Source organism: Rhamphochromis sp. 'chilingali' (genome assembly GCF_963969265.1).
Source record: "Rhamphochromis sp. 'chilingali' genome assembly, chromosome: 22".
Lineage (NCBI taxonomy): Eukaryota > Metazoa > Chordata > Actinopteri > Cichliformes > Cichlidae > Rhamphochromis > Rhamphochromis sp. 'chilingali'.
The window spans coordinates 20,286,117-20,300,166 of record NC_137950.1 but is presented as its reverse complement, the minus strand read 5'-3'; the positions used below and the strand labels follow the sequence as shown (position 1 = coordinate 20,300,166).

Sequence of the window (14,050 nt, the reverse complement as noted above, 5' to 3'; positions counted from 1 at the left end):
TATCAACATTTTGCGTGTCTATTTGGTATAGGCATACACAAAGAAAAAAAAGAGACACTAAAAACATTTAAGATGCACCATTTAAACCAAAGTTGAAGCAAATGCAGAGAACTAATCAAACAAATTGAATTTGCTCAACCTGCAAATATGCAGCCTGTCCTTTTAGCTCGTGGAGCGCTCTCCAGCTCTAGAGGACAACACTGTGTTTTGTGAAAAGCTACTTGAATCCTTGCATAATTAGAGGTCTCATAGCTGTGTTAAAGATGGGGGCGGAGAAAGAGGCTAGCTGAGCAGCATTTTGCCGATGCAAAGTGAAAAGCAAATAGCTGTGTTTTCATCAGATTATGTTCATTAAAGAGAGGGGGGGAGGGTCCACGAGTCAGAGTGGATCAGAGGGGCAAACAAAGTACACTCAATCAGTGATGTAAATGCAGGCTTGATTTTCTGTTCTATCTTTATGTGATTAAAAAAAGACAGAAATTTAGGTTTAAAGAACAGGTGTTTGTATGCAATTACACTGCAGCCTAGCACGTTTGATTCTAACTTCTATCAGCAAAGTCCCAGCAGTAAATAACACTCAATTCATATTTAAATTCAAAGCTTTTGTTACAGATACAGTGGTGGTGTCAAGAATTATACTGATCGTTTAGAAACACACACATAATCCTAAATTTTTTATGAGGGCAAATACATTTCAGTCCCTTTCACTCTTCAAATGTATTATACAAATACATGAAATAAGAAGCAAAAGCAAATTTTAATATAAAATTATCTGCTACAAAAACATTAAGTTTCTGTATTAGGAAACGGTGTGACTAATGAAAATCATCAAATAGTATCCGTGTCTGTTTTAATTTTTCCCTCTCCATTATTTAAAAGTAATAAAAAATATCACCACATAATTATTTGTAAGAAGTCTTGGCTAAAAGTTTAAAAGCTGTTCAAACAATAGACCTTATTTTGCACAGCACATGTAGCCTGTGCAAATTTAATCAGTCACACCCACAAAATTATCAATGAGTCAATTATGCAAGGCGAGCTCTTTTCATCTGAAGCACCGGCATAATTAAATTGATATAAAATATCATTAGAGGTGACAAGCTGTTAAAAGACATGATAATTGACTGCCGCTTCTGTGAGCGGCTGTCACTCGGGAAAATGCTGCCATCTAGTGAGAGAACTTGGTATTAACCTGGACTCCTCAGCAAATACAAACAACCATACACTGCACTACAGCATACTTCACATTTAATAGTACTGACAGATCATTCTTTACAGATGACTTCCTAAAAGGATGTAGAATCATACAGAGAGAACACACACCTTTACATCACTGATCTCAGTAATCGCAAATCTTCCGAAGGCACCAAAACATAATCCTAATCATCAGCTTTCAACAACTAACTCCCACATTGCAAATGTATGGATCATTTATGTTACTGTTACATTAATAATAATCCTAGAACAAATGTGGGGTGAAGGTTGTAAAGGTCTTAAAATGATATACAGTTTGTTACTCATTGTATTTGAATCGATGGAAAGCTCACTGAATACAAAAAGCAAAATAAACATCATTAAACCAGAGCAGCTTTATCTCTAAACCTGAAGAAACGTAACCAAAACACCAGTAACTATGAGCTGCTGCACGAGAACTAATCTATAGTAGTATGGTCTGGATCAATCCCATTATAATCACTGGGGGGAAAAATGCGGAGTGTAACATCGCAGAGTACAATCGTTTAGGCTTTGCTCATAGAGTTTCAAACATTGTACTCCTTATCAATGAACTTGGCCATAGTGGACAGCTGGATATTCGTCGTGCCCTCATAAATGGTACCTGCACAAAGAGAGAAAACAAAGCATTAGCACAGATTCCTGCCATACACAACAAAGTCCATTTTGTCAAACTCCTCTGCACACTACATGCATCCGCCGCTTTCACTAGCAGGAGACAAGGAGGCTTAGCGTGGAGCTAGGTCTGCCGGTGCTCCAGCCAGAGAGCTCGGGAGCCAAAGTGGCAGTGATGAAAGGAAAAGTAACATTTTGAAATGGCAGCTTCCTTGGCTGTGTGCTGGTATAATGGCACTCTGAGGGGTCAGACTGGAGAATTCCAGCAGAGTCCAATTACAGCCACTGCTATCGGGCCTTCTCTCTCCGCCCCACTCTGCTCCAATCACGAACATCTACACCTGACCCTCCTGTAGCACTCACAAGTTTCGTTCTTTTCACAGTAGGACTCCAGCCACAGTTACACTAAGTACACCTTATTTAAGCAGCAATCTCACTAACAGCATACAAACACAAGCCAATATTTGCAGAGTGATCCAGAGTCCAAGCACGTTTGTCGAGTTAGGCTCACCAATTTTACAGTCTCTGTAGTATTTTTCAATAGGGTAGTCTTTAGTGAAGCCTACTCCTCCCATCCACTCGATGCACTTTGATGTGGTAAGGGTGGCAACCTGAAGAAAGTAAATTATAAAAAGAGACAGAGAAAATAAAAAGACTTTTTGAGTTGAACTTGTAAAAATAATTACTAGCTGAGACAGCAGCAGAGATATCACAGAAATGATAGGATGTAACAGAACCTAAAAACTGCCATGGCTTCAGGAGAGTCTCAGCAACAACTTTTACTTCTTCTACCATTGGTTGTATGAAATCATGACACAAATAACGTTATGGCAACATACCTAAACAGGTCCAAAAATATCCTTATTCTGTCCTACAGTGTACTACCACAAAAACAGTAAGCTCACCTCTGCGCTGAAGTATTTAGCCATGCAGGCCTCTTTAATGAAAGTTCTTCCGGCTTCTTTCAGACGAGCAGCGTTGTACGTCAACAGCCGAGCGGCTTCAATCTGTGTTGCTACATGGGCAATTTGGTGCTGCATCCCCTGGAATATAAGGAGCACCAAAAGCAGCATCAGAATTTATTGAACCAAGCCTTATCACCACAAGGTGTTGTAAAAAATCCAAAGTCCAAATATGGATCGTGACCTGGAAGTCAAAGATACGTTTTCCAAACTGCACCCTCTGTCTGGTGTAAGGAACAGTGTGATCAAAGCAACCCTGTGCCAATCCAAGCATCTGAAACACACACAGAGTTAGAACACCGCCCTGCTGAATTTGACATTTTAACAGAGCAGATTTTGTGTTTTAATTTACCTGTGCTGCTATTCCAATCCTACCCTCATTCAACATCCCGATGGCATACTTATAGCCATGACCGATCTCTCCTAAAATGTTCTTCTCTGGCACCTAGAACAGAGAGCAGAGTTTAAAAAAAATCTATCTAACGCACTTGCCAGGCATTTCTCTGGTAACGTACATGATGTATGGTCGCACCTTGACATTGTCAAAGTTGAGCGGGCAGGTGGAGGAGGCCCGCAGTCCAAGCTTGTTCTCCTTCTTGCCAATTTCTAGCCCCTCGGTGTCCCGGTCCACGATGAAGCAGGTGATGCCTCTGTATCCCTGCCAAACAAAGATGACTTTATATTTACCTTTCTGTCACAGGGGAACGCATTTAATCACCACAAAGCATCAATAGAACCTATAGAGGGTGGGTATTATAAAGTATAGTTTCACTTGATGTTTTTGTTAAATGAATTTGATAAAAAAAAATCCAGCATGTCTTGGTAATTTCCAAGATAAAGAAAAAAACGCAATCAATATATTGTTATTAGCTTATAAGCTCAGAAGCGACTGTTGAGAGGGGCCTTAAAAATCTAGGCTCAAAAAGAAATACTGCACACTCTGAGAATAGAAACATCAGCAGTTACTCACAGCAGAGAGATCCACATTGGCCATTACCAGGAAAACACCAGCATGCTCTGCATTACTGATCCACATCTTGGATCCATTGATTACATAATAGTCCTTGTGCTTTTCAGCACGCGTCTTCAGAGCAAAAGCATCGCTTCCCGACTCTGCTTCAGAGAGACAGAAGCTTCCAATCTGGTATAAATAATACAAAAATACTAATATAAAATACAAATAAACAAGGAACAAATATAGAGAAATTACACATACGGTTTCCAAAAAAGAACGGCATATATATATGTATATATATAAATAAAGCTCTTTGACTTAACAGCAGATTAAACCAGTACAAAGAACACAAATCACATGATGAATGATAAAACAAAGAATGTTTCCTTTTTTTTGATGATTTTTGGAATCAAATAGCAAATCTTTGGACTAATGAGGAGAAAGACCAACAGTGTACAAGCTCAAAAGCCAGAATTCGTGACAGTAAAGGGACACATAAATGCATATCGAAGGTGTCTTATTCAGTGGAAGGCCATGCTTATTTCATGATAAAAGGCAATTAATCACTATTGGTTATGGCCAAGTCCTGGAGAAGAGCATCTTTCAGTGCTCTTGAAGCAGATGAGCTGGAGCAGCAGAAGACCACACCAGGTTTCTCTTGTATAAACTAAGAACAGAAAACTGAGACCACAATTTATAAGGGCTCACATAAACTTGGCAATATTAAAATGTAAAATCACTGTCTGAGATATTTTCATATTACCCTTTAGGCCCCTTAGTAGCAATTAAGCATCATTTAAACACTTCAATTAAATAGTCTTGTTGCTGACCATGTCCACTCCTTTACTCAACTGCTGCTGTGAGCACTAAATAAATAAATAAAACTAAACAGAATTGAAAGCATGATCAGAAAACATTAATCAGTTGCACTTGACAACATTAACATTGAATTGATGTACACTGTTTTTATTTCTTCCAGATTATCAAGCTGCTTACCATGTCTGTTGACAGTCGATTGAGGTACTTCTCTTTCTGAGCTGGGGTACCGAGTTTGACAAACAGCGTGTTGATCAGAGTGTTCTGGATGTCACATAGTACAGCCACAGAGGGATCCACCTTCGCCAGCTCCTCGATGACCAGAATAGAGGAGAAAAACGAGGAGCCAGTCCCGCCATATTCGGGGTCGATCTCAATGCCCATGAGCTGCAAAAATCAAATGAGTCACTAGAAGGGGAAAAAATGACACACTGGCGTACTTTTAATGACATATACGTTAATTCACGATTAAATTAGTTACGTACACCTTGTTCAAAGAGGGATTTGATCACTTCCTTATCCATCTGCGAATTCTCATCCATTTGTGACACAAGTGGGAAGATGCGCTCCTGTGCATATTTTTTCACTGTCAAGCAGCAATGCAGATATTTAGCGTTTTAAGAAACCCTGTCTCCAGCTGTGCACTACAACATGAAACAAGAGGTCCTGCTTTTACCTGCTTCCCTCATCATGCCTTCCTCCTCTGTGTATGTCTGAAGTGGAGGGAAAGAGGAGACCACCTCGGCGGGATGGTGTGAAGCCACATCTGGGACAGATCTGGAGGAAGTGCTCCTCCATCCTACCTGGCATGCCCCCCATGGACGAGAGAGTTGTTTGAAAGACTGAAAAACAAACAGCAGTAGAAATATGTAACATCGCTTAGAAAATAATTAGTAATGAACACACAGTGTGACTGAGCATTACGCAGTAATCTCGGGCACGGTTGACCACTGTTTGAGGATTGAGTGTTGAAACTATTTTGGGATGAAACTACTTAGGTTTGAGCTTTAGCAAATATTAGCATCAGTTAGCTAAAAACGTCACGTAGGCAAGAGCCAGAGAGGTTACAAAATTCAATGATAAAAAAGGGTTATACCGTAGAAAAGATATTCAAATGAGCGCAGAAACTCTTCAAATGCAAATAATAATGACCTAAATATTCTGTATAACCTTTGAGAAAATCCTGACCAACGGGATAGCCATGATGTTTGTCATGAAACGTTCAGCAGCGTACGTCCACCAGAGGGCTCATTTCTATTTCTGCCTTCAGTGACCTCCTGTAAGAGTCAGACACGAGAAGTTACACTATGTAGGAGACTTTAATGGCAATACATTAATCATTAACATGTCCTTGTGGGATTATCGTTATGAGCAGGAGTGGAGAAAAAAAACATAAATGGCAAGTGCTTCACTGTCTGTCCTGTTAATGTTGTGAATTTTTAACTTTTTGTATGTACTTATTAAATTAAGAAATCAAACGAAATATACAAACTTATGTCAGTGTCATATATGTGTCCTGTGCAAAAATATAGGGCCATTGTTGAAGACTTGTGAGAATGTGCGTGTGTTTCCATCTGTTTGTGCGTACTGAAACCCATGTGCGCGTATTCAGATCTCTGTGTGTGATCCGTGTGGTTCACGCAGTCAGATTTATACATATTAAAAAATATAATAAATATATATATATAAATATATATTAATGACAACCAGTTATATATTATAGATAGAGTGAGAGGGAGAAAGAGAACGACAGCCCCAAACGAAAATAAACATAGGCTATGTTTTTCCGATAATAGAGAAGGCAACAGTTGCGTTTGGGTGGCCGCTAACATATCAGAAAAAACGGAAGCGATCGCATGTTCGCCAGGTAACAGCATGAGATGATAAACTGTCCCAACTCTGCTGTTAGCTCGAAGAAAACGCGTTTGTTAGAGTTGTTACGGCAAAATATGGACCACAGTAACGATTGTGCTTAATTTGGGTGTTAAAATTTAAAATACAAGAGCTTAAATCTAGGTAATGTTAGCGCTGCTGCTAAAAGCAGTAGGCTAGTCATTAAGAACGCTAGCAGCAGTAGGTTAGCTGCTGTCAGAATACCAAAGCAGACTTGTAGTACATCGCCATCACATTTGAATCTTTTTCTTCAGGCTCAGCACACGAGAAGGAACATGGAGGAGATAAAGACCGAGCCCGTGGATTTTGTAAAGGAATTTCAAGAATACCTGACCCAGCAAACCCAGCATGTCAACATGATTTCAGGCTCCGTGTGTGGTGAAAAAGAGACAGCGGAGTCGTTTCAAGCCGGTGAGAAGGAAGCACACTAATATACAAACAACTGATTTACGTGTTTTCTAAGAAAAATCATATGTTGAAGTCATGCTGTGTTTGTTTGTAGTTGCCCCAAGGTGCGAGCAAAATGGTCTGGACCCCCCGTCTGTGGAGGTGAGACTGTCTGTGGAGGATGGGTCAGATGTGCAGATGGATGGCCTGGAGAGGACCTGCGATGGAAAGTATAAATGCAGCTACTGCAGCTATGCAAACAAGGGCATGGCTCGCTTAATAGAGCATATCCGCATCCACACAGGTCAGCGTTCCCACCATGTAAATATTCCCAATATACAGCTGATAAAGTGAAATACTGAAAAGCTTCACCTTGTCTAAACCTTGTCTAATAGACACTTCCCTACCTCTGTGCAAACCATCACAGTAAAATATGCTGGTTAATATCAGAGTTATAACTGCAATTATTTCCTTGCCCAGGAGAAAAGCCTCACCGCTGTCAGCTGTGCCCATTTGCATCTGCGTATGAGCGTCACTTGGAAGCCCACATGCGCTCACACACAGGAGAGAAGCCCTACAAGTGTGACCTCTGCGCCTTCCGATGCAGTGACCGCAGCAACCTGTCACACCATCGGCGACGCCGCCACAAGCTTTTGCCCACCAGGGTGGCACGCTCTCCTTTCTCCAACAAGAGAATGCTGAGCGCTTTGCAGAAGAGGACAGCTTCGCTGGGGTTCGGGCGGCGCCTCCTGATCAATCTCAACCCGGCCTCTGTGATGATGCCAAAATCGGATTTTCTGACTGACTTGTCTCACAAAATCCACCATTTAAACAGCAGCGAGTATAAGAACGCTCCCAGGGTAGATGAGAAGGAAAGTCGCAACAGGAGTGCTAATGGTTTGACTTTTAAAAACCCACTCGACCAGGTGTCTACACTAGCCGGTCAGTTGGCTGAGCTCCACCCTGAGTCTCAGACTCCCGTGTCCCCAGACAGGGAGTCAATAAAAGATGAGAAGCCCATCCTAATACATAATGTCTCCAGTGAACAGGTTGCAATGTGCTCAAATGGAGTGCAGATATCATCACTTAAAAAAGAATCTCCCACCTCACGCCACGAGAACTGTAGTCCTGCTCTGAGCCTTGGCTTTGAGAACAACATGAACGCTCTGACTGCGTGTGTTAGCAACAGCCAGTCGGGCACACCCGCCCCTGCCCTGACTATACCGGACCAGCAGGTCGTGTATAATTGCCAACATTGTGATATTCACTTTTCTGACAATATCCTCTACACTATTCACATGGGCTGCCACGGCTATGAACATCCATTCCAGTGCAACAGCTGTGGGCATAAATGCGCAGACAAATACGATTTTGCCTGCCATTTTGCCCGTGGCCAACATAAAAAGTGATTCCTGACAGCACAGACTTATATGGAGCCCTTGTTTTTATTATATTGGTTATATTTAGCAACTAAACATAGTGAGACTGTTTAACATTTCATGTTTTAAGTTGTTTTTTCATTTTACACTTCTACATCTGCACTATACTGTTGCCTTACTGCTTTTCTACCTTGATCCCTACTTTGGGCTTGTCGTATTAGTTGTGAACGTACAAAACCACAAATGACACTTTACAACACATCATAGTTTGTTGTGAGAGTTAGTTAATGCCTTGTGATATCTGTACTCCTTTGCTCATGCAACTTATTGGGTTTGGCATTAGACTGGGATGGGATTTGCAGTGTTTCATCACTTTGGAGTGAGTCATTAGGATTTCATTCAGCCTGTTGAGTAATCACATTTATAAAGGCAGCTATATACACTGATCAGCCAGAACATTGAAACCACTGACAGGCAAAATGAATAACAGTGATTATCTAGTTACAGTGCAATGAAATGGGCTTCTGTGGCCTGTCTACTAACTGGAAGGTTGGTTGGTTGATCCTCAAAGTATCCTTGGGTAAGCTACTGAACCCTCAAACTGCCCCCAAAGTATCAGTTGGAGTGTACGTGAGAATGTTACAAAGTGCTGTGTGAATGTGTGGTGTGATTGGGTGAATGAAGTCTTGCAGCTATACAAGTACCAGTTCATTTGCCAGTGTTCAGATGGGAAGATTTTGCATGTGGCACAATGTGTAGCACTCACGTGGCACATATTAGCACACCCATAACAAGCCCCACAGTGAATCACCCTGCTTCCAACATCCCAAAGGTGCTGTGTCCACACTGTGAATGCTTAGATCTCTGTTTTCCAGCAGGAAGGTGGGGCCCAATTCAATATTATGAGGGTGGTTTTAATGTTGTGGCTGTTGGGTGTGGGGCTTTTTTTAAAAAAAAATACAACACCAAAGCAGTATTAAGCACCAAACATTTCAAGCTCAACCAGCTTTGTATTCACAGTGGAGCCGTCGAGGTGCCATTCTCACCACCATTTGTAAATTGCTTGTATGCCTAATAATTATACACCAAAGTCTCAATCATGGTTAAATTAGCCAGACACATTCCTCAGTGGGAGTTGTAGTTCTAATATTTATTTATATGTAACCTCAGAGACTACAATTAGTAGGTTTTTTTTTGTTTTGTTTTTTAGTTGTATTATATCCCTTTTTAAAAAATATTTATATACTGTCTCAAGTAACTTTGTGTACATACAACTTTAAAATTAATTGTAGCCACTTACTGTCTGTATATTAGCCAATGCTGAGCCATATTAAAGATCCCATATAACCTGGGGTGGTTTATGATGCCAGCTGTCTGCCATCTATAATCCAGTTTGAGTTCCCTTCCCAGACGCCGCAACGCCCATTCACATTCTGGGCCATCTGACCTCAGGAAATCACATGATAGGGTTTCACAATGAGCTTACATGAAACCATGGCTGATTGTGACCTACACCCGTTTTCACACCTTGGCTCGTATGATTAGGTAGAGGATCAAAAGGGGGTCCATTGTCCCTCTTGGAGGGACACTCCCACAGGGCTTAAAATCTGGGACTCTCCACCATTTGACCCTAGAACTGAAGAAGCTTCTTGGATGAGAGGTGAAACATCTTCAAGAAACTTAAAGAAGTCCAGACGCTTTTCTTTCTAAGCTCTATAGATCCCATATAACCCTCATTATGTTACATGTAATGTGAACTAATGTTAGTGGCTTTTCGTTTGTGCAAATCTTGGACACATTAACTTGTTTGTACATGATAATGTTAGTATGGGCAGAAAATGTAATAATGATACTCTTAATTACACCACTGTACCATATCAGGAGAGAAGTCACGTAGACATCTGAAATCAGTTGAGGAGAATTTATTTTAAAAAATAAACATTTCATTCACAGTTGTAATAACCAAGTTATTACATTACAACCATTTACGAGTGTTTCACTTAGTAGCAGAAAAATAATTTTAAAAAAGCATTTTTAAATTCTTACATTTAATAAAATACAGTACATTGGCTATTCAGTCAAGCTTATTTGTCATTCATGATTCTAGACAAGATTTCTTTCAAGTCATCATTAAAAATTTCAGCTGCTCTCTTCGCTGCATGCTCTACGTTGATTTCTTCTCCTTGGATAAATGGCACTTCATGGAGGAAATGTTTCCCCAGGTTATGAAGAAACGTTGCTTTGGATTCACTCAGCTGAGCAGCCAAAGACCTCATGCGTTCAGGAGGTACTTTATTCTCTAAAATTAGGGAAAGACGAGTTGATCATTTAGCTAGGCTTCAAGTGGCAGCATGCTCTGGTAAACTTGAAATAATAAATATTATCCAAAGCTGACCTCTGGCAGTCTTCATGGCTTCAGAGATGAGGCGTCGACAGGCCTGGTCAGCCTGGTGGACAACACTATTGGCACATTTCAGACGATCAGCATCCTGCAAAATAGATGATGATATATGTGCAGGTGCATGTCTTAAGCCAATACCAATGTATATATGAAAACAGCAACATAGATTAAAAAAAAAATCAGTTATGCATGATGGTATTTCTCTGGCTTCTTGTATTTCCACTACTAATGATGCATTCTTATCTCAGTGCAAAACCGTCCTTTTAATATATTTCTAATTTTCCACTTATAATATGTAGTATTAAGGGACCTGTTATTACTATGTAATATCAAGACAAGACTACCTGCTAGTACTGTTGTTTATGATCATGAGTGAGTTTTTTTTTTTTTAAACAGTATGTGTTAATAATGAGTCATTGTTATTATTATTGCATGTTGATGATGATGGTAATAATTGTTATATCTTAACCCCTCCCCTTCATTTTTTTCCTTCTCTGTCTCCTTTCCCATCCCTCATCCATCCCCTTAACGGTAGCTTGGTGTAATGATGTTCCAATATAGCTGACGGTTAAAACTTTCAGAGTTACATGGAAGAGGCTCTGGGTCACTTTCTTTACCACTGAGATAGACAAAAATCTATTTTACTCAACTGACAACCCACTTATAAACAGTCTCACTCCTTAGGGTCTGTGGGCTGTTTTAAAGGGGGGGGTCATGCTTGAGGTTGGCCCCCTCTGATTAGGTACTGTTGATTTGAGGACTCTTGACGATGCGTTATTTCATACGTTAAACCTTTAGAAATGATAGAAATGATCTGCTTCTGTAGCTACATCACTAGCATGTGTCTCAAGTTTACTCTACAGTGACGCACCTTTTGTTCTTTGTTGTCTTCTCCCAGGCTTAGTGGGTTATTTAGTGCAGAGGAGATCAACTCCATCACCCTCTGGCTGAGGATAAGCCACATAGGAGAACACAGAGGCAACAAATTAAAGCCTGACTTATGAATTGACTTTGGTAATTAATCTTTATGGCTGCTCTTTCTGCTGCCTTACATGTCAGATTTGGACACAGTTCCTGTGCTGTTAAGTGTAATGCTGTTAATCTCCCATGAGTTCTTCTGAGGATTCGGAGACTCCAACCGCTTCACCATCTCCAGTATCACCTCAGTGGGAACGGGCTGAGACCTGCTCTGGTTTCTGCTGATGCATGATTCTAAATCACACTGTAGGTAGACCTGGCAGAAACCCAGCGAATCTGCAACATCAGAAGACGTTAACCTAATATTTGAAGAGCCGCATACGTTAAGTGGCATATTCAGTTGATAAGAGGGGTCTTACACTTCCTTGCAAGCTGACAAACTTCATATCTCATACTTGGATAGTAGAAGTTGTCGTCCAGTAGGAAGACGAGAGGTGGCTTCAGACCTTTAGGCCCCATCAGACCTTGAGTGCACTGTTCCCAGGCAGCAACACTGATCCCAGAGCTGCTTGGTGCCTCTGGCAGTATTTCTGACTTCTGCAAGAACTGCTCAATACAGTACAACACAGCTTGTCTGTGTGACTTCCATTCAGTGTGCTAGAGAGGAGAATCAGTTCTAAAATTACTAGGACATACTCAAGCTACTTATGATGTATGGAGACAATATGGATTTTAAAAACAATCTGCTGCAGAATAAAAGTACTTTGAATAATTAATACAGTCACATATCGTGTAGCAGAAGGTAACATTACAGGGAAATTAAGAAGCTTGTTGTTTATGTTGGCTCAAGACTTACAGCAGGTTGTTTACTAATGTTGGGTCAATCCCCAGCTCCTGGACTGTATATGATGAAGTGTCCTTGGACAAAATACTTATCCTCAAATATCCTATGATGCAAGTGCTAAAATTTACCATGGCCTAAACTATCTGATGTTTTATCTATGTCAATGTTTTACCCTTTCCTAAACTGGGAAAGGGTAAAACATTTGATGGAAAAGTGTAGTGAGAGTTACCTGAATTAGCCAAAAGACCCCAAAACAAATCTAACCTCTAATCTTCAAGCACTGAACACATGCAATTTACTTACATGGATGGGTACATTGACCTAACTTAGTGCTGTCAAAGAGCTAAATTTTTTATTTATTTTTTTACCTTTTCTGTTAATTAGCACCAAACTATGTTATTTAATGTAAAGCTGTACTATTTTGATTGCGTTCTCTAATAGTCATAATGCCCTACTATAGATAATATTACGCAGGATGGTTGGTTCACATTACATTTGAATCATGTCCTTACCATTTCTTGCAGGTTAACACCATCCTCGACCACTTTGGTTCGAAAAGCTTGCTCTGGGATCAGGTCATCGTATGGCACCACAGTGGCTCTCCATCCATGCTGTGCGGCGGTACTGAGAATCCGGCGGGCCAGGGTGGACTTCCCAGCAGCGGGTAGCCCGCAGAGGACACACAGACAGGCCGAAGCCCTGCTGACACTCACGGCCTCCTCAGTTGCCATGGGCTACGAAAGAGCAGCTTCACAACCTAGCTTCTACTACTTACAATTGTACTCTGTTTGCAGCCATGTTGGATATTAACTTCCTCATATTCTTCCGCGTGCCATTTCCTACCGACGTCCTTCAAAATAAAAGCACATAATATTGTAAACGACGTCTTGACCAACCTTGTGTTGTACAGTACTAAATAATATTGTAAATAAAGGATCTAAAGGATTGGAATATCCAAATAACTTTCAAATACAAAATACAACGACTAGTGACATAAAACTAATCGCAAATTGTTTTAATGACTTTTTTCTTGATGTTGGTCCTAGCTTGGCTAAAGAAATTGTAAAATCTGGGCACCCTCCTAAAACTATCAATGTAGCAAACTCAATGTTTATGAGGGGAGTAGATGAAGAGGAAATTATGGATGTAGTTACATCCTTTAACTCCAAGAAACCAAATGACTGTGATGGCATTGATATGGACTTAATTAAAGATATTATTGGATGTATTGTGAAACCATTTACCTACATTTGTAATCTGTCATTACAAAGTGGATTATTTTCAGATAAGATGAAAATCGCAAAGTTAGATCCAATGTATAAAGCTGGAGATAGCAAACTATCGGCCCATCTCTCTACAACTGCAGTTCTCTAAGATACTGAAAAAATATTTTACAATAGATTATATGACTTTATCACAAAAAAACAATGTACTATATATAAAGCAAGTATGGATTTAGACCTAAAATGACCACAATGCATGCCTTAATGGAGTTTATAGATACAGTAACAACTGCTATTGAAAACAAAGAATATGCTGTCTGAGTTTTTTTTAGATTTAAAGAAAGCATTTGATACAGTTCATCGCAACCTTTTACATAACAAACTACATATGGGGTCAGAGGGGTGGCATTATCATGGGCTAACA

The 14,050-nt window shown here is 40.2% G+C and overlaps 3 protein-coding genes across 6 annotated transcripts; 1 reads left to right on the top strand and 2 right to left on the bottom strand.

The window, feature by feature from the left end:
- Positions 1–1,231: 1,231 nt before the first annotated feature.
- On the bottom strand, positions 1,232–6,937 carry acadsb (acyl-CoA dehydrogenase short/branched chain). Of its 3 annotated transcripts, XM_080872561.1 has the most exons (12): positions 6,804–6,937; positions 5,752–5,858; positions 5,258–5,423; positions 5,067–5,167; positions 4,762–4,968; positions 3,781–3,951; positions 3,343–3,468; positions 3,163–3,255; positions 2,995–3,084; positions 2,754–2,891; positions 2,360–2,459; positions 1,232–1,837 (listed from the first exon to the last, which is right to left on the bottom strand). In XM_080872561.1, the coding sequence occupies exons 2-12, from the start codon at positions 5,794–5,796 to the stop codon at positions 1,761–1,763; spliced, it is 1,314 nt and encodes a 437-aa protein (XP_080728687.1). In that variant the 5' UTR covers positions 5,797–5,858; positions 6,804–6,937; the 3' UTR covers positions 1,232–1,760. The 3 variants fall into 3 exon arrangements, with proteins under 3 accessions (XP_080728687.1, XP_080728688.1, XP_080728689.1); XM_080872562.1 differs by lacking the exon at positions 5,752–5,858 and having other exon boundaries at positions 6,804–6,922; XM_080872563.1 differs by lacking the exon at positions 6,804–6,937 and having other exon boundaries at positions 5,678–5,790.
- Positions 5,904–9,996, top strand: LOC308390494 (zinc finger protein Pegasus-like). Its single transcript, XM_080872564.1, has 4 exons — positions 5,904–6,597; positions 6,729–6,885; positions 6,977–7,165; positions 7,342–9,996. The coding sequence occupies exons 2-4, from the start codon at positions 6,750–6,752 to the stop codon at positions 8,268–8,270; spliced, it is 1,254 nt and encodes a 417-aa protein (XP_080728690.1). The 5' UTR covers positions 5,904–6,597; positions 6,729–6,749; the 3' UTR covers positions 8,271–9,996.
- A 162-nt stretch (positions 9,997–10,158) lies between these two features.
- pstk (phosphoseryl-tRNA kinase) lies at positions 10,159–13,253 on the bottom strand. Of its 2 annotated transcripts, none has more exons than XM_080872566.1 (6): positions 12,916–13,253; positions 11,979–12,165; positions 11,694–11,895; positions 11,513–11,588; positions 10,636–10,729; positions 10,159–10,539 (listed from the first exon to the last, which is right to left on the bottom strand). In XM_080872566.1, the coding sequence occupies exons 1-6, from the start codon at positions 13,132–13,134 to the stop codon at positions 10,325–10,327; spliced, it is 993 nt and encodes a 330-aa protein (XP_080728692.1). In that variant the 5' UTR covers positions 13,135–13,253; the 3' UTR covers positions 10,159–10,324. The 2 variants fall into 2 exon arrangements, with proteins under 2 accessions (XP_080728692.1, XP_080728691.1); XM_080872565.1 differs by having other exon boundaries at positions 11,979–12,216; positions 12,916–13,251.
- Positions 13,254–14,050: the final 797 nt, after the last annotated feature.